This window comes from Macaca mulatta, chromosome 7, assembly GCF_049350105.2.
Source record: "Macaca mulatta isolate MMU2019108-1 chromosome 7, T2T-MMU8v2.0, whole genome shotgun sequence".
NCBI classification, from domain to species: Eukaryota; Metazoa; Chordata; class Mammalia; order Primates; family Cercopithecidae; genus Macaca; species Macaca mulatta.
Window position 1 is genome coordinate 137509063 of NC_133412.1, and position 24247 is coordinate 137533309.

The following is a 24247-nucleotide window of genomic DNA, read 5'->3' on the forward strand; positions in this document are numbered from 1 at the left end:
TAGGAGACAATGGAACCAAGATTTGAATTCAGAGTTATCTGAGTTGAAAGCAATTTATTTTTTGTGAAAAATAACCTATACAGTAATAAAAATTTGGATAGTTTAAAAGAATACGAAGTGAAAAGTCCCACCTCCCCCCACCCCCAAAATGGGCACTGAATCTCCACAGTAGTTCCAGGACTCGACAGATGGCTGGAAATGGGTCTCCTGTACAGTTGGCCATATTGTCCCATTACTAGTTAGCACCTTGCTATTTTAATTTCATTATGAGTACTTTTAGCAGAGGTTATTTTTTACAAGGAAATGGGTCCTGGTAAAAAGAAGTAGGTCAGAAGTTTCAAGTGGAAAGTTTTGGCCAGCATAAATGAAAATTTTCTGTGGTTGGCAAGAAAAGATCAATCAAGCCATAAACTTTGACAGTTCATTTCTACAGTTAAATGTATATTCTTCAGCATATTTAGCAAACATTGTAGTGCCTTGCTTAAAAAAGAAAAAAAATCCCACGAGGACAGCACCTGAAGGCCACTGCCTCTTATTGACAGTGATGCTATCATTTGCCCTGATGCAGCTTTAACTCTTCTGCTGAATCCTTAAAAAGTATAGAAAGTTACCTTTTAAAACTTCGTGGTCCTTACTTCTAGAGGTTCATGATGTTAACATTATTATTATAAGAGTTTATCTTTTCCTGAAAAAAACGATTTTATACAAGAAGCACAACTTAAACCCTACCTGCCTTGACCAAGGGTCCACTGCCCTCAGCCTTGACTGCCCTGAGGACTCTGATGAAGTCATCAACGTCTCTCTGCTTTCTTCTTTGTGGACAGCTCATTCTCGGGCTCCACTTTGTGGCCACAGACACCTACAGCCTGGTTCCATCCTCAAGCCTAACAGTCATGGGATTGGATCTTATCAGCTGAGGGAAGAAATATGGTCACCTGTCCACTACTGGATACTCACTCAGGCTGTCTTTAGTAGAGTATGAGTCAGCCCTAAAAAGGACATTGGTATATTGCCAGAAACATGGATGCTGTGATGCAAAAAGAAAGCTTGCTGCCACAGTTAAATTTCCCCTTTATCACTTCCCTGCAAGTAACCCTATGGCTCAGGCCCTAAGCCAAAAGAGAAATTTGGGTGAGGAACTGTATAAACAAACTTACCAAATTTGGAAAGAATTACTGATACTAATCTAATTTCCTACACATCTCTCCAACCTGTTACATACACCCTATTTGTTTTAACTGTTTTTCCCATGTAATTTAATCTGATATCTTCTGTATGGCTGATTAGCTGTATGTCAGGGTTTCTTTTTTCTTTGAGTGTAGGTTTTCTTCCCACTCCCTTATGACTCAATGAATGATCTTGGCTTAAGCTGCTCCCAAAAACCCACGGCAAGAAGGACACATGTACAAGTCCCAATTTATAGCTGAAACCCTAGAGTTAAGAATATTATTGCCAAAGAAGGAATGTTTTTGGGAAGGTTTCTGTTTGATGTTAAGAACCTGTTTTTGTGCACTTATTCTGAATTCTCCACGTGGCATGTGAATGAGGGCAGCTTCTATCCTCCAGCTCTGATGCAGGCTGGCTTTTCTTTCAGGGGTGCCGATTGCCGGAAGGCATGCTGTGGTGGTCGGGCGCAGTAAAATTGTCGGGGCCCCGATGCATGACTTGCTTCTGTGGAACAATGCCACAGTGACCACCTGCCACTCCAAGACTGCCAATCTGAATGAGGAGGTAGGGAGTCCAGGGGAGAGGTGAAGGTGTTACGGTGGGGAGGGTGGGTGTTCTTTTCACACACTAAGTGCCAGATGCTGCCATGTCCTTTATACTCATGACCTCATTTAACCCCATCATCTCATTTTTACAAGATGAAAAAGCAAATTCAAATTAAAGGCTGAGTGGGGTGGCTCACACCTGTAGTCCCAACACTTTGGGAGGCTGAGGCAGGAGGATTGTATGAGCTCAAGAGTTTTTGAGACCAGCCTGGGCAACATAGTGAGACACTTTCTCTGCAAAAAAATAAAAAATTAGCCAGATGTGGTGGGCGCATGCCTGTAGTCCCAGCTACTCGGGAGTTTGAGGCAAGAGGATTGCTTGAGCCCAGGAGGTTGAGGCTGCAGTAAGCCATGATCACACCACTGCACTCCAGCCTGGGCTACAGAGCAAGACCCTGTCTCAAAAAAAAAAAAAAATTAATTAATTATTTAAAAAAAAACATAAAATTAAAAGCGTGCCCAAGTTTATACAGAGTTTGTTCTGTGTAATTTCTCTTTTCTTTTTTCTTTCTTTCTTTTTTTTTTTGAGACGGAGTTTCACTCCTGTTGCCCAGGCTGGAGTGCAATGGCGCAATCTCAGCTCACCACAACCTCTGCCTCCTGGGTTCAAGTGATTCTCCTGCCTCAGCCTCCTGAGTAGCTGGGATTACAGGCATGTGCCACCGCACCTGGCTAATTTTGTATTTTTAATAGAGACAGGGTTTCTCCATGTTAGTCAGGCTGGTCTTGAACTCCTGACCTCAGGTGATCCGCCTGCCTCCGCCTCCCAAAGTACTGGGATTACAGGTATGAGCCACCACGCCCGGCCTTTGTCTTTTTTCTTTAGAGACAGAGTCTTGCTCTGTTGCCTAGGCTAGAGTGCAGTGGCAGTCCATCAGAGCCCACTGCAGCTTTGAACTCCTGGGCTCGAGTGATCCTCCTGCATCAACCTTCTGAGTAGCTGGGACTACAGGCATGTACCACCATGCCTGGCTAATTTTTAAGCTTTTTGTAGCGACAAGGGTCTCACTGCATTGCCCAGGCTGGACTCAAACTCCTGGGCTCAAGCGATCCTCCTGGTTCACCTTCCTAAAGTGCTGGGATTACAGGCATGACCCAACATGCCTGGCCTCTCACCAAGTACTTTCTACCTTAGTCTGCCTCGTGGTGGACAAGGATTAGCAGTATAGGCACTCAGACTGACCTCTGGCAGCCAGATCCCATGTATGTAAAAGTGGTGGCCTCAGAGTGGAGGTGCTCCAGAGGCAGTTGTGGGCAGTAGTCTGCTAATATCTACGGCAGCTTGTTCTAGATCCCTGCATCAGGTTCCTGAGCCCAAGAATGCACACATGCCCATGTGCCTGTTGACAGTGCAGTCTCTTAAATGTGGGGAGAGAGCAGGAGAGAGGTCTAGTACCTTCTCTTTTAATCCTCCCAAACTAGTGCTTTGTGGAAGGTGGTAGCCCCATATTCTGTAGGAGAAGAAGCAGTGTCTGGACATTATAACACGCAGGGCCCCAAGCCTGTTTGCCTCTCTGCCTTGCAGGTTACACTGATTTCCCTATTGGGTAAAATGGCTGGTGAAAGGGAGCTCTTTGGCATGTGTAGAAATGAGCATGGCATGTGAAGGGCTGTCAGAAACAGTGCGTGGCTTACATTTGAGGCCTTAACCCAGTGTCTTATGAAATAGCCTATGACAGTTAAGAATTTAATACAAAGCTCAGGGATATCCTTTTCATTTCTGGGTTTTTTTGGTGTGTATTTCATTATTTCATTTCTGATGTCCAAATCCCCTACCCCCTAGGTAAATAAAGGTGACATCCTGGTGGTTGCAACTGGTCAGCCTGAAATGGTTAAAGGGGAGTGGATCAAACCTGGGGCAATAGTCATCGACTGTGGAATCAATTATGTCCCAGGTGAGTGTTGCTGGAGGAGGAAGGTGGCTTCTGGTGTTGAGGATGGTGTCTAGGTCATCAAATGAAGCCTGAGAGAGAAGCTTGTCTCTAATTTTATGCTTGTAGTACTAAGGTTTAGGGAGACTGACTAGCCCAAGGGTGCACAGTTAGTAGATAGAAGAGGTGCCACTTGCAGGCAGGTCTGGTGCCAGAGCTTGTGATTTTAATCATGTGCTGTACAGCTTCCAAGATGACTTTGTCCAGGGAGAAAGTGAGACGGAGGGCAGGAGGGATATATCACTTTATGTTCATGTAGAGATCACCCTTTATTTCAGCAAAGTTGTTGGATGGATTTAAAACACAGTATAATCATTGCAAAGTGCTATGAGAGTCCAGAAGAAGGACTCATTCTGCCAAGAGGAAGGCTTTACAAGAAGATGTTTGACCTGGGTTTTTTTCTAGGCTGAGAGGATAAATCTAGCCTTTTAATCATGTCCATAACTATACTTGGCATCCTTATCTCCCAGTTACCCCTTACTCCCATCTTTTGGTTAGTACCACCATTCTTCCTTCCCACAGGTCTGAAGCCTTTTAGTTTCCCTCCCAAGCATTCCCTATATTGGATCCGTCTCTAAATATTAGGAATTGTTTTCTGTCTCCTCTGTTCTCAGTGTCACCACTGAGTGTTACCTTCTCAGCTGACAGGCTGTGATAACTTCCTTGCAGGTGTCCCTCCCTCCCGCTGCTTCCCACTCAGATCTATCCCCATGCTCTTGCCTTGCCATGTTCACCTTTGGGCATGGACCTCTGAGCCTCTTCCTTCTTACTTGCCAGACTCCTTAGCCTCACACTAATTTCAGTGACCTCTGCAGCCTGTGATCTCACTTGCGTGTGGTGAATACCTGTCTTCAACTTGTAAAGTGGACCACTTTCTCTTCCCTGCACATGCCTCATTTGTCCTTTGTAGCTCCCATCCCTGCATTCTTAGTGGAGTGGGCTATTCTTTCAAACAGAAAACTTCACAGAACAATACGGCAAAACTTGTATGCGTCCTCATAGATTCAAGAAAGGAACTATCTTTAACTGAGCAACTATTGTGTATCAAGCACAATGCCAGGCCTTGGGCTGCACAACTGAATAAGGTTCAACTTGACCTTCACCTTCAGCTTCTTCCTCCCTGTCATGTCCGTTATTCCTTCCAAACCTTGTTTGATTTCCCCTTATCAAGGGATGATCTTTCCTTCTCTGCCTCCCTCCTCTCCCACAGAGCATGTGTATTGTATCTTTTACTGTATGTGTCTCACGTGTGGCATCCTGTGCTCTCCTACCTAGATAGCTCCTCAAGGGCAGTGGTCACTGTGGCGCCACATCCAGTCTCCTGCCATCTGACCACTGGCACTCATATCTGTTGAATTGTTGAAGGGAGTTATAGCAAGAATAGCCTTTTTTCTCCCTTCCCATCTCAAGTTTCAGATGTAGACGCTGAGCTGCCAGGAACATTAGTCACTGTCAAGCCTTCACCGTTTTTAACCTCCCTCCCACTCTCCCCACCGTGCTTTTAAGACAGTAGCTCATAATTGATCACTCATTTTCTTGTAGTGTAATTATCTAACAGGCGATAAAGAAATTGCTCTCCTACAACTCCGCACTTTGAATACTTGCGATATGACATTCAAGCTCAGTCTGTTTAAAACCTTGCATCTTCTGTAACATATTTCTGCTTTTGGCATTTTTTTTTTTTTTTTTTTTGGATTACATGTGAGAGATGGAGAAGAAAAACCTGGGTGGGGATCTGGAGTCTTGCAGATAGGTAGGAAATGTTGACTTAAACATGAAACTTGCCATCTTGTTCACATTAATTTCTTACATAGACAATAAAATATGAATAAAATCAAAGCAGTATCTTCCCTCCTGGTCACCAGTGTTTTTACTGGTAATTTGCATATAGGCAAATGAATGTTGATAAAGCTGAATGTTATTGTGTCCCCCAAAGGATGGCAGAATCACTCAGTTATAGACCAGCAAATGGGCTGCAGGACCTAAAGACTGATATTTGCATATGTTCATTTTAGAAGCAACATATTCTACTACCGAGCTACTTCTTGGTTCATATTTTAATTACTTAAATAGTTTGCATGGTCCACTCAGGGATAACATTGTAAGTCACTTGCCAAATTAAGAGTGAATCAAGGTGTGTATACCTTTTCCAAAGAAGGAATATTTTTAAAGATTCAAGTGCAGGGCAGAAAGTATTAGCCAGAGAAACACATAAAAGTGTTCTTCCTGCTTGGCTTACTAAAGATAAATTGAGAAGGGCCAAATCAATAGTGTTTTATTTGGAAGAGTTAAAAAGAGGGAACAGATTCCCCACCCTACTCCAATCCAGTCTCAACCTATCCAGTGTAGCTGCTTCTGGACTGGCCTCTATTATTAGGGTCCCCAAATTAAATGTAAAAGAGTCAGGGCTCAGCTGGATCTTTTTTTTTTGAGACGGAGTCTCGCTTTGTCGCCCAGGCTGGAGTGCAGTGGCCGGATCTCAGCTCACTGCAAGCTCCGCCTCCCGGGTTTACGCCATTCTTCTGCCTCAGCCTCCCGAGTAGCTGGGACTACAGGCGCCTGCCACCTCACCCGGCTAGTTTTTTGTATTTTTTTAAGTAGAGACGGGGTTTCACCGTGTTAGCGAGGATGGTCTCGATCTCCTGACCTCTTGATCCGCCCGTCTCGGCCTCCCAAAGTGCTGGGATTACAGGCTTGAGCCACCGCGCCTGGCCTCAGCTGGATCTTTAGTTGAATTTTGTACATGTAATTTGGCAAGGAAAGAGAAATTCTGGGGCTGGGGGTAGATAACCAAAATGTCTGCTCATTACTGAGGTCATATACTTAGGTTGAGCAGTGGTCACTTTTTCCACTGACCACGTCATCCTATCCACGAAGCACTGCGTATTTAGCAGTGCCTCGTCAACCCTGACAGTATTTGGTTTAGGAGCAAAACTGAACTCATCTAGTGCTGCGTTTACTCGTGTAGTCAAGATATATGTCTCTTATCTGTGGGAAAACGAAAATGACTAACATTAACACATAGAAATAGATGCAGCAGGTATTTCAAGCTAACTACATGTGAAGACTATTGAAACTTGTACAGAGGGCAAACCTCTACCTATATTTCCTTGGCATTTTGAAATGACTCTAGGGGCTGTGAGAGAAAATGTTCTGCCATAGTTTGCTGCTTTATAATCTTTTAGAAACCTGAAACCATCCCAGTCAGTTGTGTTTACCAGCTCCTTTTACTCCATATAAAAAATATCTTATGTATCTGTGGTGGAAAGAGAAACTCTTGCGCTTGGAGGTTGCTTTTTCAATTTCAGTAATGTACACATTTTCTCATTTTGCCCTCAGCAAACTTGTGATAGGTAGTGTTAAGCCTTCTTTGCATTTTGGACTTCAGATTAATATGGAGCCCACAGGAGCTGCAGAACTAACTTTTTTTTTTTGAGCTGGAGTTTCGCTCTTGTTGCCCAGGCTGGAGTGCAATGCTCACTGCAACCTCTGCCTCCTGGGTTCCTGCGTCCTGAGTCTCCTGCCTCAGCCTCTGAGTAGCTGGGATTACAGGTGCCTGCCACCACCCCTAGCTGATTTTTAAAAATATTTTTAGTAGAGACAGGTTTCACCAGGCTGGTCTCAAACTCCTGACCTCAGGTGATCCACCCACCTTGGCCTCCCAAAGTGCTGGCATTACAGGTGTGAGCCACCACACCTGGACCTAACTTTTAATAAAAGAGCTGATGCTACAGCTAATCTCTTTTTATTTATTTATTTATTTTTTTGAGACGGAGTCTCGCTGTGTCACCTAGGCTGGAGTGCAGTGGCGTGATCCCTGCTCACTGCAAGCTCCGCCCCCTGGGTTCATGCCGTTCTCCTGCCTCGGCCTCCCGAGTAGCTGGGACTACAGGCGCCCGCCAGCAAGCCCGGCTAATTTTTTTGTATTTTTAGTAGAGATGGGGTTTCACAGTGTTAGCCAGGATGGTCTCGATCTCCTGACCTTGTGATCCGCCCGCCTCGGCCTCCCAAAGTGCCTGCTAATCTCTTAATTCTGGCTTCTTTTTTTTTTTTTTTTTTTTTTTTGAGACGGAGTGCCCGCCACCTCGCCCGGCTAGTTTTTTTTTGTATTTTTTTTTAGTAGAGACGGGGTTTCACCGTGTTAGCCAGGATGGTCTCGATCTCCTGACCTCGTGATCCGCCCGTCTCGGCCTCCCAAAGTGCTGGGATTACAGGCTTGAGCCACCGCGCCCGGCAATTCTGGCTTCTTGCCTCCACCTTGGAGCTTCTTCTCAGTTGTGGCGATCTGATCAGAGAGAAGTGGTGATGTCGCTACGACTACCAGATGCAGCCTGGGAGCCTTATTGCTTCAAGGTCTAGGCCCGCCCCCAGCCCCTCCTGGAAGTGCACTGAAGCCAAGTGTAGGATGTTCTTTGTGTGAGTGAGCAATGATGCATCACTGGGTTTTGTTCTCTTGAATAGCTATTCTCTGCTGGTAAGATTTGTAGTTGTTCTTGTGTCCTTTTAAGGGAAGTGTAATTATATTCTTTGCCTTTAGCATACATTTAAGTAGCTGTGTCTTTGGAATTGGATGTCGAATTGTTCCTCCAGCTCACACATGGAGCTCACAAAATGCTGACAGTTGCTGTAGAAACGATATGTGGCAGCTGTGACAGAGTTGGAGCTTTGTGCACCCAAAAAATTTCCTTTGTAGGCTTTGGCAAATTAACATTTTAAAAGGTGCTCATTATATACTGGGTAGTTGGTTTTAAGAATAAAAAACAGTTGATATTTTGTCACCTGAGAGACTACAAAAGGATTCTCCAGGTTCTGAAAAACCACTTATGCATCTTGGGAATTTTTGCAGGTAAAATAATTTTCTCCCTAAGAAATAGCAAGCATCTGTCATTCCATAGCTTTTAAGTTAAGTAGGCACTGGAGCCTGATGGGACTTACACACCCTAAAATTCTGCTGAGTTTTTGTCGTAACTGATCACCAGGATTAATTCTGAGACTTAGCTTTGATTTCTCCCCACTTGACCAGATGATAAAACAAATGGGAGAAAAGTTGTGGGTGATGTGGCATACGACGAGGCCAAAGAGAGGGCGAGCTTCATCACTCCTGTTCCTGGCGGCGTAGGGCCCATGACGGTTGCAATGCTCATGCAGGTACTTGTGAATAAAAGTTTCTATAAGAGTTCTGAAAAGCTGATTGAGTTTTGGCTGCCTTTCTCCCCAAGTAGAAATGTCAAAAACCTACTCAGAAGTTAAGTAAAGATGTGAATTTATTGAGAAAAAGGGAAGGGAAGAACAGAGAAGTAAGATCAGGCACATTAATAGAGGAAAGTAGGGATGGCATAATTCCAATCTCTTTTGGAATATAATAACTTTGAAAGAAGAAAAGTGCAACCCCGGTTTGGCCAGGTCTGTTTTGGTGTGCCTTCCCTTTCTTTTTCTTTTTCTTTTTTTTTTTTTTTTTTTTGAGACAGTCTCGCTCTGTCCCCCAGGCTGGAGTGCAGTGGCACGATCTCGGCTCACTGCAAGCTCCGTCTCCTGGGTTCAGGCCATTCTCCTGCCTCAGCCTCCCGAGTAGCTGGGACTATAGGCGCCCGCCACCGCACCCGGCTAATTTTTTGTATTTTTAGTAGAGACGGGGTTTCACCGTGGTCTCGATCTCCTGACCTTGTGATCCGCCCGCCTTGGCCTCCCAAAGTGCTGGGATTACAGGCGTGAGCCACCGCGCCCGGCCTCTTTTTTTTTTTTTTTTTTTTGAGATGGATTTTTTCTCTTGTTGCCCAAGCTGGAGTGCAATGGTGCGATCTCGGCTCACCACAACTTCCGCCTCCCGGGTTCAATTGATTCTCCTGCCTCAGCCTCCTGAGTAGCTAGGATTACAGGTGTGCGCCACCATGCCCGGCAAGTTTTGTATTTTTAGTAGAGACGGGGATTTCTCCATGTTGGTCAGGCTGGTCTCAAACTCCCAAACTCAGGTGATCTACCCACCTCGGCCTTCCAAAGTGCTGGGATTACAGGTGTGAGCCACTGCGCCTGGCCTGCTTTGCCTTTCTAACATGCACCAGCTGACAGGGGCCAGGCAAGCAGCCCCAAAGCATGTTAGGTGCCTGTTGACTCTGACCTCAGATGGAAGGATGGTAATAAGTGGGTGTGAAGCAGTTCATTTTGTGATTGAACTGGAGTGACCTGGAGCCTGAAACTGAGGTGAGGATTAAAATAACCACCTCTTCTAAGTTTCATTTATTTCATTTTGTTTAGAGCACAGTAGAGAGTGCCAAGCGTTTCCTGGAGAAATTTAAGCCAGGAAAGTGGATGATTGAGTATAACAACCTTAACCTCAAGACACCTGTTCCAAGGTAAAAATAAAATTTTACTGATTTAAAACTTTGTGAATTGTTCGTTTTTAGTTGAAAGATACTGTGGGTGCACATATGCTCCCTCTGAAGGCGCCATCGGTGGTTGGGGTTGGGTTGGGGGCTTGTTACTACTGTGGGATTAATTAAACTCAGTGGATAAACATTAATACCTATTTTCTATATTTCCAAAGTGACATTGATATATCACGATCTTGTAAACTGAAGCCCATTGGTAAGCTGGCTCGAGAAATTGGTCTGCTATCTGAAGAGGTAGAATTATATGGTGAAACAAAGGCCAAAGTTCTGCTGTCAGCACTAGAGCGCCTGAGGCACCGGCCTGATGGGAAATACGTGGTGGTGACTGGGTATGGTTTTTATTCATGTTGCCATCCAAATCTTCCTATCAGTCCTGATCGTTCATACCAGGCGTTGCATTTGCACTTTGCACATGTATGTAGAGGTGCCTTTAATTTGATTTTAGCATTTTCACCTATATTTGATCTCATTTGATCCTTACAGCAATCCTGAGAGGTAGGTAAGAATAGATGATAATCATAGATGAGAAAATTGGTCAAAGTTATCCATCTGGTAAGTGGAAGAGTTTGGTCTTAAAACCCGGTCTTAAGATAGAATCACCTTTTGTTGTTGTTGTTGCTGTTGTTGTTTTTGAGATAGAGTCTTGCTCTGTTGCCCAGGCTGGAGTGCAGTGGCATGATCTCAGCTCACCACAACTTCTGTCTCCCGAGTTCAAGCGATTCTCCTGCCTTAGCATCCTGAGTAGCTGGGCTACAGGTGTGAGCCACCACGCCCAGCTAATTTTTGTATTTTTAGTAGAGACTGTGTTTCACTATGTTGGCCAGATTGGTCTCGAACTCCTGACCTTGTGATCCACCCACCTCGGCCTCCCAAAGTGCTGGGATTACAGGCGTGAGCCACCGCACCCGGCCAGAATCACCTTTTTGAACCCCAAATTCATTAATTCAATGGATCTACTAAGCACTCATTTTATTGCTGGACTGAGGTTATATTAAAAAGCTAGTTTTTGAGTAGCTGGGATTACAAGTGTGCGCCACCATGCCCGGCGAGTTTTGTATTTTTAGTAGAGACAGGGATTTCTCCATGTTGGTCAGGCTGGTCTCAAACTCCCAAACTCAGGTGATCCACCCACCTCGGCCTTCCAAAGTGCTGGGATTACAGGTGTGAGCCACTGCGCCTGGCCTGAATATAAAATGAGAAATTAAAATTATAGCTGTGTCTCTATAAGATAAAGTATATTTGCTTCTTACAGCAAGAAGAGCTAAAATACAGGAATCATTTTTTTTTCTTAAAGTTTTTTGGAAATTACAACTAAGACTCTTGAAAAAGATGTCTTTCAGGGCTTTTGTCTTTCTTTTTCTTTGTCTTTTCTTTCTTTTTTTTACTTTAAGAGATGGAGTTTTGCTCTGTTGCCCAGGCTGGAGTGCAGTGGTGCAGTCATAGCTTACTGTAGCTTGGAACTCCTGGGCTCAAGTGATCCTCTTGCCTCAGCCTCCTATATAGCTGGGACTACAGGCATACACTGCTATGCATCACTTTGTTTTTCTTAATCTTTAGATTACGAGTCATTCTCTAGGGTCTGCTAGGTGTGACTTAGTGATTCAGATACACTTCACTTAATTCTTTAAACTTTCTCTCTTTTGCTTTCGTCTTGAAGAATAACTCCAACACCTCTGGGAGAAGGGAAAAGCACAACTACAATTGGGCTAGTGCAAGCCCTTGGTGCCCATCTCTACCAGAACGTCTTTGCATGTGTGCGACAGCCATCTCAGGGTCCCACCTTTGGAATAAAAGGTACTAGTGAGACTGGACCGTGGGTGATGACAGGGGACCTGCTTCTCCTTCAGTCCTCCCAGGCACACGTGACCTATGATACTTATGAGGTTTCGACTCATTTCAGCACCAGAAATGTCATTCTCACAAACCACTGTGACTATGCTTTTGATGAAGGCTGTCATTGGATCTCCCCAGCTCCTGCTGTCACTGTTTGCCACTGCACAGGGATTCTCTGGGATGGGTGATATGTAGCTGGGGGTGCTTTTATTTGACCCTCATAGTCCACTGCCACAGTAACAATAAAGGTAATCATAGCTACTGATCATCTTACGGATACTCTAGAGACAATGACAAACCCCACAGATGTTTCACTTTGTTGAAAATAAGAAAAGCCTACCCTTATTGAATATATGCTTTGTGCCAGATATTGTGCTGACCAGTTTTTGCATTTTATTTTATCATCCAGTACAAGATAGTATTGTCACCATTTTACAGTAGCAGCAACTGGGACTTCAGAGGTGGCTTGGTCAAAGGCACCTGTATTAAGTACCAGAGTGATTCTTCCATGTCTATTTCAAGCTCTAAGCTAGTACCATACTCATACTTTACCCTCAGATTTTTATTGCTGCGGTACTACGAACATGTGTTTTGTTTTGTTTTGTTTTTTTTGAGACAGGGTCTCACTCACTCTGTCGCCCAGGTTGGAATGCAGTGGTTGCGATCTCGGCACACTGCAACCTCTCCACCTTCTGGATTCAAGAGATTCTTCTGCCACAGCCTCCCAAGTAGCTGGGATTACAGGTGTGCACGACCATGCCTGGCTAATTTTTGTATTTTTGGTAGAGATGGGGTTTCACCATTTTGGCCAGGCTGGTCTTGAACTTCTAACCTCAAGTGATCTGCCTGTCTCAGCCTTCCAAATTGCTAGGACTATAGGCATGAGCCACCATGCCAAGCTGCTATCTTTTTTTTTTTTTTTTTTTTTTTTTTTGAGACGGAGTCTCGCTCTGCCGCCCAGGCTGGAGTGCAGTGGCCGGATCTCAGCTCACTGCAAGCTCCGCCTCCCGGGTTCACACCATTCTCCTGCCTCAGCCTCCCGAGTAGTTGGGACTACAGGCGCCCACCACCGCGCCCGGCTAGTTTTTTGTATTTTTTAGTAGAGACGGGGTTTCACCGTGTTAGCCAGGATGGTCTCGATCTCCTGACCTCGTGATCCGCCCGTCTCGGCCTCCCAAAGTGCTGGGATTACAGGCTTGAGCCACCGCGCCCGGCCTGCTGCTATCTTAATTAAAATAATTTTTATTAATTATGATAGGTTCTTAGAGTTAGCTTTCTCTGCTTGGTGACAGGGTATCAAATTTTGCTTGTTTTAGCAATTACTGCAAATGTTGACACGGGGTACACCTTCACCCTTCCACCTTTTTTTTTTTTTTTTGGCAATGGAGTCTCGCTCTTTTGCCCAGACTGGAGTGCAGTAGCATGATCTTGGCTCACTACAACCTCCGCCTCCTGGTTTCAAGCGATTCTCTTGCCTTAGCCTCCTGAGTAGTTGGGACTACAGGTGCATGCCACCATGTCTGGCTAATTTTTGTGTTTTTAGTAGAGATGGGGTTTCACTATGTTGGCCAGGCTGGTCTTGAACTCCTGACCTTATGATCTGCCCGCCTCGGCCTCCCAATATGCTGGGATTATAGGCGTGAGCCACCGTTCCCAGCCCACCCTTCCACCTGTTTTATAAATATAATCACTTAGTTCTGCTCTTGAGCTTGTCTTAACCCCCTTTCAACTTCAGCACGAGCTATTCCTTATTGTGCTTATTGAACTCTTTATTTTCCTTTTACTCTTATTGCAAATTGCCTCACTGCACGGTCTCTGCCTCACAAAAATGAAATACATATTAATAAATCTCTGGGCTGGGTGAAGTGGCTCATGCCTGAAATCCCAGCACTTTGGGAGGGCAAGGTAGGTATATTACTTGAGGCCAGGAGTTCGAGACCAGCCAGGCCAACATGGCAAATCCCATCTCTATTAAAAACACAAAAATTAGCTGGGCATGGTGGTACGTGCCTGTAATGCCAACCCATTACCCTCCAGCCTGTGAGACAGTATGAGACTGTCTAAAAATATATATATATATCTGATTTACATTTATTGCACTGATAACGTGGTAACCTGGACATTTTTGAGACACGGTCTTGTTCTGTCTGGAGTCCCAGCTCAGGCTGGAATGCAGTGGCATGATCATAACTCACTGCAGCCTTGATCTCCCAGGCTAGGATTACAGGCATGAGCAGCCATACTTGGTGTCCTGGACATCTTTAACTGACTTTTGGCTGATACAGATTGAGCATCAGAAATCTAGAAACCTGAAATCTGAAAGGCTCCAGAATTCTAAACTTTTTGAGTGCTGACACGATGCTCAAAGGATATGCTCATTGGATCATTTCAGATTTTAAGTCGTGGATTTGGGATGCTGGATCATTATGATGCAAATATTCCAACATCTGAAAAACAAAAACCCAAATCCAAAACCAAAATCCAGGCATTTTAAATAAGGGATACTCAACCTGTAATCCAAGTATAAATCTAGCAATCAGGCTGCTTTCTAACAGCCTAATCTATTTATATCTATTTAGGAAATATATCTCTATTTAGGAAAAATTGCAGTCTTTGTGTTAGGTGTATGTACTTTAAATATTTCTGTTTTAAAAGCCAAAGAAGCTTTATGAGAGTAGGAAATTGAACAGGTTTGCCTTTATGTAACTGTCAGCTGGGTGTTTTAACACATGCCGATAATCACAAGGAACCTATTTCTAAAGATAATGAGTAGGTATATATTTGTTCATGGTTTTGTCATTTAAACTCAAATTTCAATTGAGAAACTACTTAGTATTAGAAAACACTTGATCAAAACTGTCCAAATGATTGTAAAAGGTAAATAAATAAATGTGCTTAGTAGTTGCAATAATGCATTTGCATTTATTTGATTTCTGTCATTGGAGGATGCTTAACTGAGTCCCTACCCTTGACCTGTCCCCTAGGTGGCGCTGCAGGAGGAGGTTACTCCCAGGTCATTCCTATGGAAGAGGTAAAGTATTTTGGGATTTGGCTGAATTAGATCCTTTTTTTTTCTTTTTTCTCTTTGGCTGAATTAGATGCCTTTTTTTCCCCAAGACGGAGTCTTGCTCTGTTGCCCAGAGCTGGAGTGCAATGGCACGATCTCGGCTCACTGCAACCTCTGCCTCCCAGGTTCAAGCAATTCTGCGTCAGCCTCCGGAGTAGCTGGGATTACAGGCACACCACCACGCCCAGCTAATTTTGTATTTTTAGTAGAGACGGAGTTTCACCGTGTTGGCCACGCTAATCTTGAACTCCTGACCTCGTGATCCGCCCGCCTCGGCCTCCCAAAGTGCTGGGATTACAGGCATGAGCCACCACGCCCAGCCTAGATTCTTTATTATAGCTTTTTCTCTCTGGAAATTAGCCTTTTTTGTAGAGCTCTTAGTGGACAAATGACTTGTTTCCCAGCAGAAGCAACACCTAGGGGGAAAACAACTTTATTTGTAGACTTGTGATACAGCTTGGTTTCAAACTTTGGCTTTCAGTGGGAATGATCATTATAAGCAAATCACCAAATGAAGCATGGTATTGGGAAGCAGCAATACATAGCGAATTCAGAATTCATTTATGTAACAGCAGAAATAGGAACAGTGCATAGACATAGAGTTGGTGCTGCTCCCGTGCACTTCTCCTCGCTGTTTCAAGGTGTGTCCTCAGTAACCCAGTGTTGCTGTTGATCCCAGTGGTGTGGTATTTGTGGTCTCTGGACATCTCATTTTGGAAAAGCTGCAAGTTCTGTATTTGGGAGGAGATTCTTCTGCAGACAGATAATTGGTCATTTATGTTTTCTTTTTTTTGAGACAAAGTCTCCCTCTGTGGCCCAGGCTGGAGTGCAGTGGTGTGATCTTGGGTCACTGCAACCTCCGCCTCCCAGGTTCTCCTGTCTCAGCCATCCAGGTGGCTGGGATTACAGGTGCGCACCACCACACTTGGCTAATTTTTATGTTTTTAGTAGAGATGGGGTTTCACCATGTTGCCCAGGGTAGTCTTGAACTTCTGGCCTCAAGTGATCTGCCCACCTCAGCCTCCCAAAGTGCTGATATTATAGTTGTGAGCCACCATGCCCAGCCAGTCATTTATGTTTTCAAGAACTCTCTGTATTGGGTGTTCGTCCACTAGCTGGGCTGCCTTCAGTATTCCACTGGCTTTAAAATAGGGATTGAGCTTTGCAATAGAATGAAAGTTGGAAAGATACAGAGCAGCTGGGAGACTAATGTGGCTTCTGTTCTTTTGTAGTTTAATCTCCATCTCACAGGTGACATCCATGCCATCACTGCAGCTAATAACCTCGTTGCTGCGGCCATTGATGCTCGGATATTTCATGAACTGACCCAGACAGACAAGGTAGGATGCCAAAGCCCCATGAATCCCATTGAACACTTTTGAAAGTATTGAACCATCTGAATTAGTGTTGGTCTCTTGGGTGCTGAGGATGCAGGTAGCAAGGCAATGGGGTTCCTCTCATTTTAAAGCCCCTTTCTTTTCTTTAAGGCTCTCTTTAATCGTTTGGTGCCATCAGTAAATGGAGTGAGAAAGTTCTCTGATATCCAAATCCGAAGGTTAAAGGTAAGCTTTTTTTCTTCCACATTTTTTATATTGTGTGGAATCTGGAATCTGATCATTGATTAGGACATAAAAGTCTTCTTGGAGTAGCCTATTTTAGATGAAGTTACATCAGTAATCATAGTCTTAAAGTCGTGATACATAGCAAAGATTGATGGTAGAGGTTATTTCTCATTTATCTATAGATTAGAAGTGGCTAGTGTGGAATAAATAGAACACTGACAACCTGCCCTCAGCTCAGAAAAAAACGACACTTCCTTTATAACATGAACAAGAGTTAGGATGCCACTGTGGCAGCGTAGCAGCCTTTGGAGTTTGCATCATTGGGACCTTAAGCAAATTTGTTAAATGACTTGTTTCTCTGTTTACTCGTCTGTAAAATAATACTTGCCTTCCCCTGAATAGATAAGGGTCTGTGTTAAACAGTTAAAAGCGTGGTTATATCTATATGTTATTTGAATTTCTGTAACAAATATGCAGTTAGCATACACCATACCACCTGACCCAGAAATCTCACCCAAAATAAATCTCTGTTCACATAAAAATCTGTACATTAATGTTTTTAGCAGCTCTATTAATAATTTCCCAAAACTGGGACTAATCTAAATGTCTTTCAATGGATGAATAAATAAACAAACTGGTACATCCATACAATAAAAATAAATGAGCTATTGATACAAGCAACAACTTGGATGAATTTATGCTGGGCGAAAGAAGCCAGTCTCAAAAGCTTGCATATTGCATGACTCCATTTGTATGATATTCTCAATAAGAGAAAATTATAGTGCTAGGGAACAGATCAATAGATGCTAAGGGTATGGATGAAGCGAGGGTATGACCATAAAGGAATAGCAAAAGAGAGGTGTTTTGTTTTGTTTTTTGTTTTCTTTTTTGAGACAGGGTCTCTCTCTGTCACCCAGGCTGGAGTGCAGAGGCACAATAACAGCTCACTAAAGCTTCCACCTTCCAGGTTCAAGCAATCCTCTCACCTTAGCCTCCTGAGTACCTGGGACTATAGGTGCACACACCACCACACCTGGCTAATTTTTTACTTTATTTTTTGTAGAGACCTTGTCTCACCATGTTGCCCAGGCTGGTCTCAAACTCCTGGTTTCAAGCGATGGTCCTGCCTCAGCCTCCCAAAGTATTAGGATTACTGGCGTGAGCCACCACGTCTGGCCACAAGGGATTTTTTGTTTTTGTTTTCTGTTTTTTAATTTTTCAAAAAGGTATTGGTTTTGTTTGTTTGTTTGTTTGTTTGTTTAAGACAGAGTCTCACTCTGTCTCCCAGGCTGGAGTGCAATGGCGTGATCTCAGCTCACTGCAACCTCCACCTCCCAGGTTCAAGCAGTTCTCCTACCTCAGCCTCCTGAATAGCTGGGGTTACGGGTACCTGCCACCATGCCCAGCTAATTTTGGTATGTTTAGCAGAGACAGGGTTTCACCATGTTGGCCAGGCTGGTCTTGAACTCCTGACCTCAGGTGATCCACCTGCCTTGGCCCCCCAAAGTGCTGGGATTACAGGCATGAGCAAGGTTTTACTCTGTCACCCAGGCTGTATTGCAGTGGTGCAATCACATCTCACTACAGCCTCAACCTCCAGGACTCAAGTGATTCTCCCACCTCAGCCAACTAGGTAGCTGAGACTACAGCCAGGTACCACCATGCCGAGATTTTTATATATTGTGTAGAGACCGGGTTTTGCCATGTTGCCCAGGCTGGTCTCAAGCTCCTGGCTCAAGCGATCTGCCCACCTTGACATACCAAAGTGCTAGGATTACATGCATGAACCACTGAGCCCAGCTTTTTTCTTTTCTTTTCTTTTCTTTTTTTTTTTTTAAGAGATGAGGAGGCTGGGCATGGTAGCTCACACCTGTAATCCCAGCACTTTGGGAAGCCGAGGCAAGCGGATCACCTGAGGTCAGGAGTTGGAGACCAGCTTGACCAACATGGAGGAACCCCGTCTCTACTAAAAATACAAAATTAGCTGGGCGTGCAGCTGCATGCCTGTAGTCCCAGCTATTCAAGAGACTGACGCAGGAGAATCGCTTGAACCCGGGAGGCGGAGGTTGCAGTGAGTTGAGGATGCCCCACTGCACTCCAGCCTGGGTGACAGAGCTAGACTCTGTCTCAAAAAAAAAAAATTGGACTTGTGTTTTACAACACTTCTTGGTCACTATGATACTGTGATTATTTAGGTCTAGGCTTAGGGAAATCTGTTGCTCAGTTATAGGGACAAACATGTTAATAATACCTTTGTACGTGTGTGAGTAATGTGAATTTGCAGATATTGGGATAAAATCACTTTTGTCAGACCCAGAAAAAACAGGGCTGGGAAGACACGAAAAAGAGGAGGCTCACACTTACACGTCTGTGATAAGAACTGTTTGCAAGGCCTGTAATCCCAGCACTTTGGGAGGCCAAGGCAGGAGGATGACTTGAGCCCAGGAGTTCGAGACCAGCCTGAGCAATGAAGCAAAACCTCGTCTCTACAAAAAATTTTAAAAATGAGCCAGGCGTGGTGGCATGCACCTGTAGTTACACCCAGCTACTCGGGAGGCTAAGGCAGGAGCATCCCTTGAACCCAAAAGTTCAAGGTTGCAGTGAGCTATAATTGGGTCACTATAATCTAGCCTAAGTGACAGAATGAGATCTTGTCTCAAAAAGAAAGAGCAAAAATTGTTTCCAATGACTTCATAAAACCCCACAAGAAATCCCTTCACATCCTTCACACATCTCCTGCTTTGCACAGCTTGCACGTTTCAAATGTATACTTATGTTTCCATGACAAGACTTACCACTAGACATTCTTTAGGATGGGAGTAATTCAGATAAGATGCTCTTGAAAGGATGCTTTCGCAGTAACGGCAGCTGCACCAATGAATTGACAACTCTGCTTTGAGCTTCTGGGAGTGATGAATTCTGTATTTTTTATTTTATTTTATTTTTTATTTGAGACAGGGTCTTGCTCTTTCACCCAGGCTGTAGTGCAGTGGCTCAATCATGGCTCACTGTAGCCTCGACCTGAACTCTGTTTCTAAGCAGACTACATGAAGCTCTCTCTCCTTTTTTTTTTGAGATGGAGTCTCACCCAGGCTGGAGTGCAGTGGCATGATCTCGGCTTACTGCAACCTCTACCTCCTGGGTTCAAGCAGTTCTCCTGCCTCAGCCTCCCAAGTAGCTGGGATTACAGTCACCCACCACCATGCCCAGCTAATTTGTGTATTTTTTAGTAGAGACGGGGTTTCACCATGTTGGCCAGGCTGATCTCGAACTCCTGACCTCAGGTGATCTGCCCATCTCGGCCTCCCAAAGTGCTGGGATTACAGGCGTGAACCACCACACCCAGCCAAAGCTCGCCTTCATTGCTAGTAAAAGCTTCCCTTCCCTCACTAGGCATATTTGTGGCATCCCAAGTTATAATCCTCATCTCTCATTCCTGAATAAACTCAACCTACTTGGAGATAATTTTTTGTAATGTCTTTTTTTAGGTTGACAGTGGGAAATAACCCCCAGCTTTCAGTTTTTCCTTCTGAATTCAAGATGGTTTGCATTTCCTAGAGGGGATCCCATTTAGAGCTAGAGATCAAAATTTTTGTTTTACATTTATTGTGCTTCTATTTGTCTTATTTTATGTTTTCATTTTCCTACCCTTTCAGAGACTAGGCATTGAAAAGACTGACCCTACCACACTGACAGATGAAGAGATAAACAGATTTGCAAGATTGGACATTGATCCAGAAACCATAACTTGGCAAAGAGGTACCAGAGCAGTGTACAAATCCCGTTTGTTTTGACTATATTGCACACCCCACACCCTCCAGAATAGTTGTTAAAATGTGAGGCTCAGAAGCTTCCATGTTGGTATTTTACCAGCGAAGGCATGACTAAGATGGTGACATTATTTCTTTTTCTTGCCACCTCTCAGTATCTCTCCTTATTAGCTGTCATCAAATCTCTCTTCATTGGATTGGTCGAACATTTTGCTGGCTATTCAGTGTTGACTGAAATTAGGGTAGTTAAACCAAAACTAACATTTTACAACTTTAATTTTATGCAAAAAGTTTTGGTGTCATGAAGTAGAGAAATTATGTTTAATCACTTATTGAATCATGTGTGACCTTTATTCTTAGAACTCTTGTGTGGCATAAATGACTTGATTTTTTCTGTAGTTCTCTAGCTTACCTAATTTTTTTTTTTTTTTTTTTTTTGGGACAGAGTCTCCCTCTGTTGCCCAGGCTGGGCACAATCTCGGCTCACTGCAAACTCCACCTCCCAGGTTCACACCATTCTCTTGCCTCAGCCTCCCGAGTAGCTGGGACTACAGGCGCCTGCCACCACGCCTGGCTAATTTTTTGTGTTTTTAGTAGAAACGGGGTTTCACTGTGTTAGCCAGGATGGTCTCAATCTCTTGACCTTGTGATTTGCCCGCCTCGGTCTCCCAAAGTGCTGGGATTACAGGCATGAGCCACTGCACCCGGCCTACCTAATCATTTTTTTACCTCATTTTATTAAATTCTCTTATATTAGGTAGCCTTCAAGGATTAATTACTTACCAATTTAGTAAGTAGGTTGCCTGGCTTCACTGCCATATGTTACTTTTCTCAATGCACAACTAGTGTAGCTTAGATTTTACTTTGCATCAACAGTGCAGCTTTCTATTCTGTATCACTATTGAGAAGGAATCTTCATCCCCTCATGCAGAATGCAGCTGAAGGCCAATTTATTGACCGTTTTTGTGATTTTCCTTGACTCAATAACTGTTGCTAGCTAATGGCATTTTTTAGATGACACTCTCAACGTCTAAAACCACACAGGAATTTCTCTGCCTTTGCTTCAATAGCTTTAGACAAATGGTATAATATTTTATAAGGAATAAGCTAAAAGTCCATTTTGAAGATTTAGTATCCGATTTACTTTTCTTTTGCTCCGTGTCTCATTCATGTTTTCTAAGAAACTAGAGGCAGTCATACCTATTGACTGGCTATTTTTTACAGAAATATTAGTTACATGAAACCTGATATTTTTTTCTTTTGAAAAATAAGGGTTGGCTCTAACAACGCATTACAGTAAGAGTGGGGCGTGTGTGTGTGTCTGATTGCTATATAAGACACTGCTTTTGGTATGAAATTATGATAGTCTTTATGGAAAATAATTTGGCATGTTATCAAGTGTCTTAAAAATGCTTCTCCTCTTTGACTCATTTAGAGTATGAACTGGGTTTTTTTGTTCATTGTGTGTGTGTGTGTGTGTGTGTGTGTGTGTGTGTGTGTGTGTTTTACTTTGAAATTATTTTAATTTTGAAATAGAAAACATCTTGAAAGGAAAAAAAACCCACAAAATATATAGGCAAATTTGTACTCTGTGAGCTTCTCACATCCTCACACTTCTTCACCAATCTCTAAGATGAAAAACTCTGTTCTAAAACATATTCAGCCATCAACAATGATGTTATTAATAGGAATATGGATCAATTTCATTTTGTGTTTCTTTGATATTGTTTGACATTTGATACTGAAATGGCAACTCCTGTTTCCTCTCCATACTCATAGTACGCTCAGTACCTCACTTCTGACACCAGATGGGTAGTTTTTCTCTTCCACAACAATTCAACTTTCACTTCTCCAGTGGATATTGACTGAGTATCCTATGATTTAACTCAATTCTGATACTAACTGTCTGGAGCAGATCCTATAGGTAAAGGGCTTAGTCCTACAAGACTGCCCCACTTCACACACGAATCGCAAATCTAGGTTGTCACTTGTGCTTCTGATCAACTGGTTATGAACTGGAGGGTCCCCACAATCCCCTGCTCAGGTTCATTTCCTAGAATGGTTCACAGAACTCAGAGAAGCATTTCACTTGTGTTTATGGTTTATTATAAAGGATACAGCTCAGAAACAACCAGATGGAAGAGAAGCATAGGGTGCATCACTCTCCCAGCACCTGGATGTGTTCACCAGCCCAGAGGCTCATCAAATGTTGTTCAGGATTTTTTTTTTTTTTTTTTTTTTTTTTGAGACAGAGTCTCGTTCTTGTTGCCCAGGCTGGAGTGCGATGGAGTGATCTCAGCTCACCGCAACCTCTGCTTCCCAGGTTCAAGCGATTCTCCTGCCTCAGCCTCCTGAGTAGCTGGGATTAACAGGCATTTGCCACCATGCCCGGCTAATTTTGTATTTTTGGTAGAGACAGGGTTTCTCCATGTTGGTCAGGCTGGTCTCAAACTCTTGACCTCAGGTGATCTGCCCACCTTGGCCTCCCAAAGTGCTGGGATTATAGGCGTGAGCCACCACGCCCGGCCTGTTCAAGAGTAATATACACCCCTAATACCTTACCCAGAGGTTGGTGGGTGGGACTGAAAGTTCCAGTCCTCTAATCATTTGTTCTTTTTGGTGACCAGTCCTTTCCTGAGGCTGTCTAGGAGACCTACCATAAGTCACTTATTACCATAAACTCAGGTGTGATCAAAAGAAGTTTGTAATGAATAATAAGACACTCCTATCACCCTTGGAATTCCAAGAGCTCTATGAGCCTTGTGTCAGGAACCCATGGCAAAGGTCAAATATATTTCCTATTACACTACACATACAAAAAACCAGAACTGAGGGTACACTAAAATGTTAACAGTAGTTAGTCCTGGGAAGTCGTTAGTTGGTTAGTTGCTTGATCTTTGCCATGTTTTTCGTGGTTATACAATTGGATAGATATTCTGTCATCAGAATAGAAATTATCTCTGTTAAGTGTGCTATGTTTCCTAAATTTCCAGACCAGGACTGGCACCCAGCATGTTTCAAAAGATATTTGCACTTGCCCTGATTTGATGGCTCCTGTGTTTCTTACGGTGGTGGAAAGTCAATGAGTCATCATCCCACAGAACAACAACACAAACCTCAGTCTTTTGAAAAAATGTAGACTGCTCTGTTTTTCTTATATGTGGAATATGCTTTAAAATAGATTCCAGATTTCTAGTTAACTGTTTGAATTCTCTAGATGGAATAAAACCAAGCCACTCCACATTCCTTTGCTTTAAAAATAACTCCTGTGTATTTATGGTATATGAACATCATTTCTTTAACACATATTCTAGCTTTGCCATCCATTTTGAGATCAAATATTGATAGACAATCATGCAATTAGACTTATTGCTTTAAAACTCTGCTGCTTCCTTTAACTTTGTGGTCCTTTTACTCAAAATCGTTCTATATTTTGCCTGTCTGCTATAGTGTTGGATACCAATGATAGATTCCTGAGGAAGATCACGATTGGACAGGCTCCAACGGAGAAGGGTCACACACGGACGGTAACAATTTGTCCCTTTCCAAGGAGATTAGTTCGGAGGCACTAGATCTTGCTGCTTCTCTCCTCCTCCATCCTCTCTCATACGATTGATACTGCCAGGTGTTGTTCTGCCTTCTCCCTTTTAAAATGGAAGTGAGTAGGTGTGTGGCATTGAGCACTCCTGACAGCTTTTGCAATAAATCCCATGTGTCACCTGTGTGTTTTTCCCCCAGCATTTTTTCCTGGAGGTGGAGAGCCCCAAGTGAATATCCTTGCATAGAAATTGATTAAAATTGCTTCTTTTTTGTAGCCATTTCACTGTATATCTCCTTGGTTTAAGAGGTACCATATTGTTCCCTTGTATATGAAGAAAACAATAAGCACATGATTATAAGCGGCCATGATAAAATCATAGCTTTTT

At 43.4% G+C, this 24247-nt stretch overlaps 1 protein-coding gene across 1 annotated transcript in view; it reads left to right on the forward strand.

Moving 5' to 3' along the window:
• Positions 1-24247, forward strand: part of MTHFD1 (methylenetetrahydrofolate dehydrogenase, cyclohydrolase and formyltetrahydrofolate synthetase 1) — a 74029-nt gene that overhangs the window by 29518 nt on the left and 20264 nt on the right. Inside the window, 11 exon segments of the mRNA XM_077941126.1 lie at positions 1595-1731; positions 3556-3667; positions 8727-8851; positions 9956-10053; positions 10245-10418; positions 11747-11883; positions 14907-14953; positions 16222-16329; positions 16477-16551; positions 20208-20310; positions 23772-23848. Coding sequence (XP_077797252.1) covers positions 1595-1731; positions 3556-3667; positions 8727-8851; positions 9956-10053; positions 10245-10418; positions 11747-11883; positions 14907-14953; positions 16222-16329; positions 16477-16551; positions 20208-20310; positions 23772-23848 — 1193 coding nt within the window.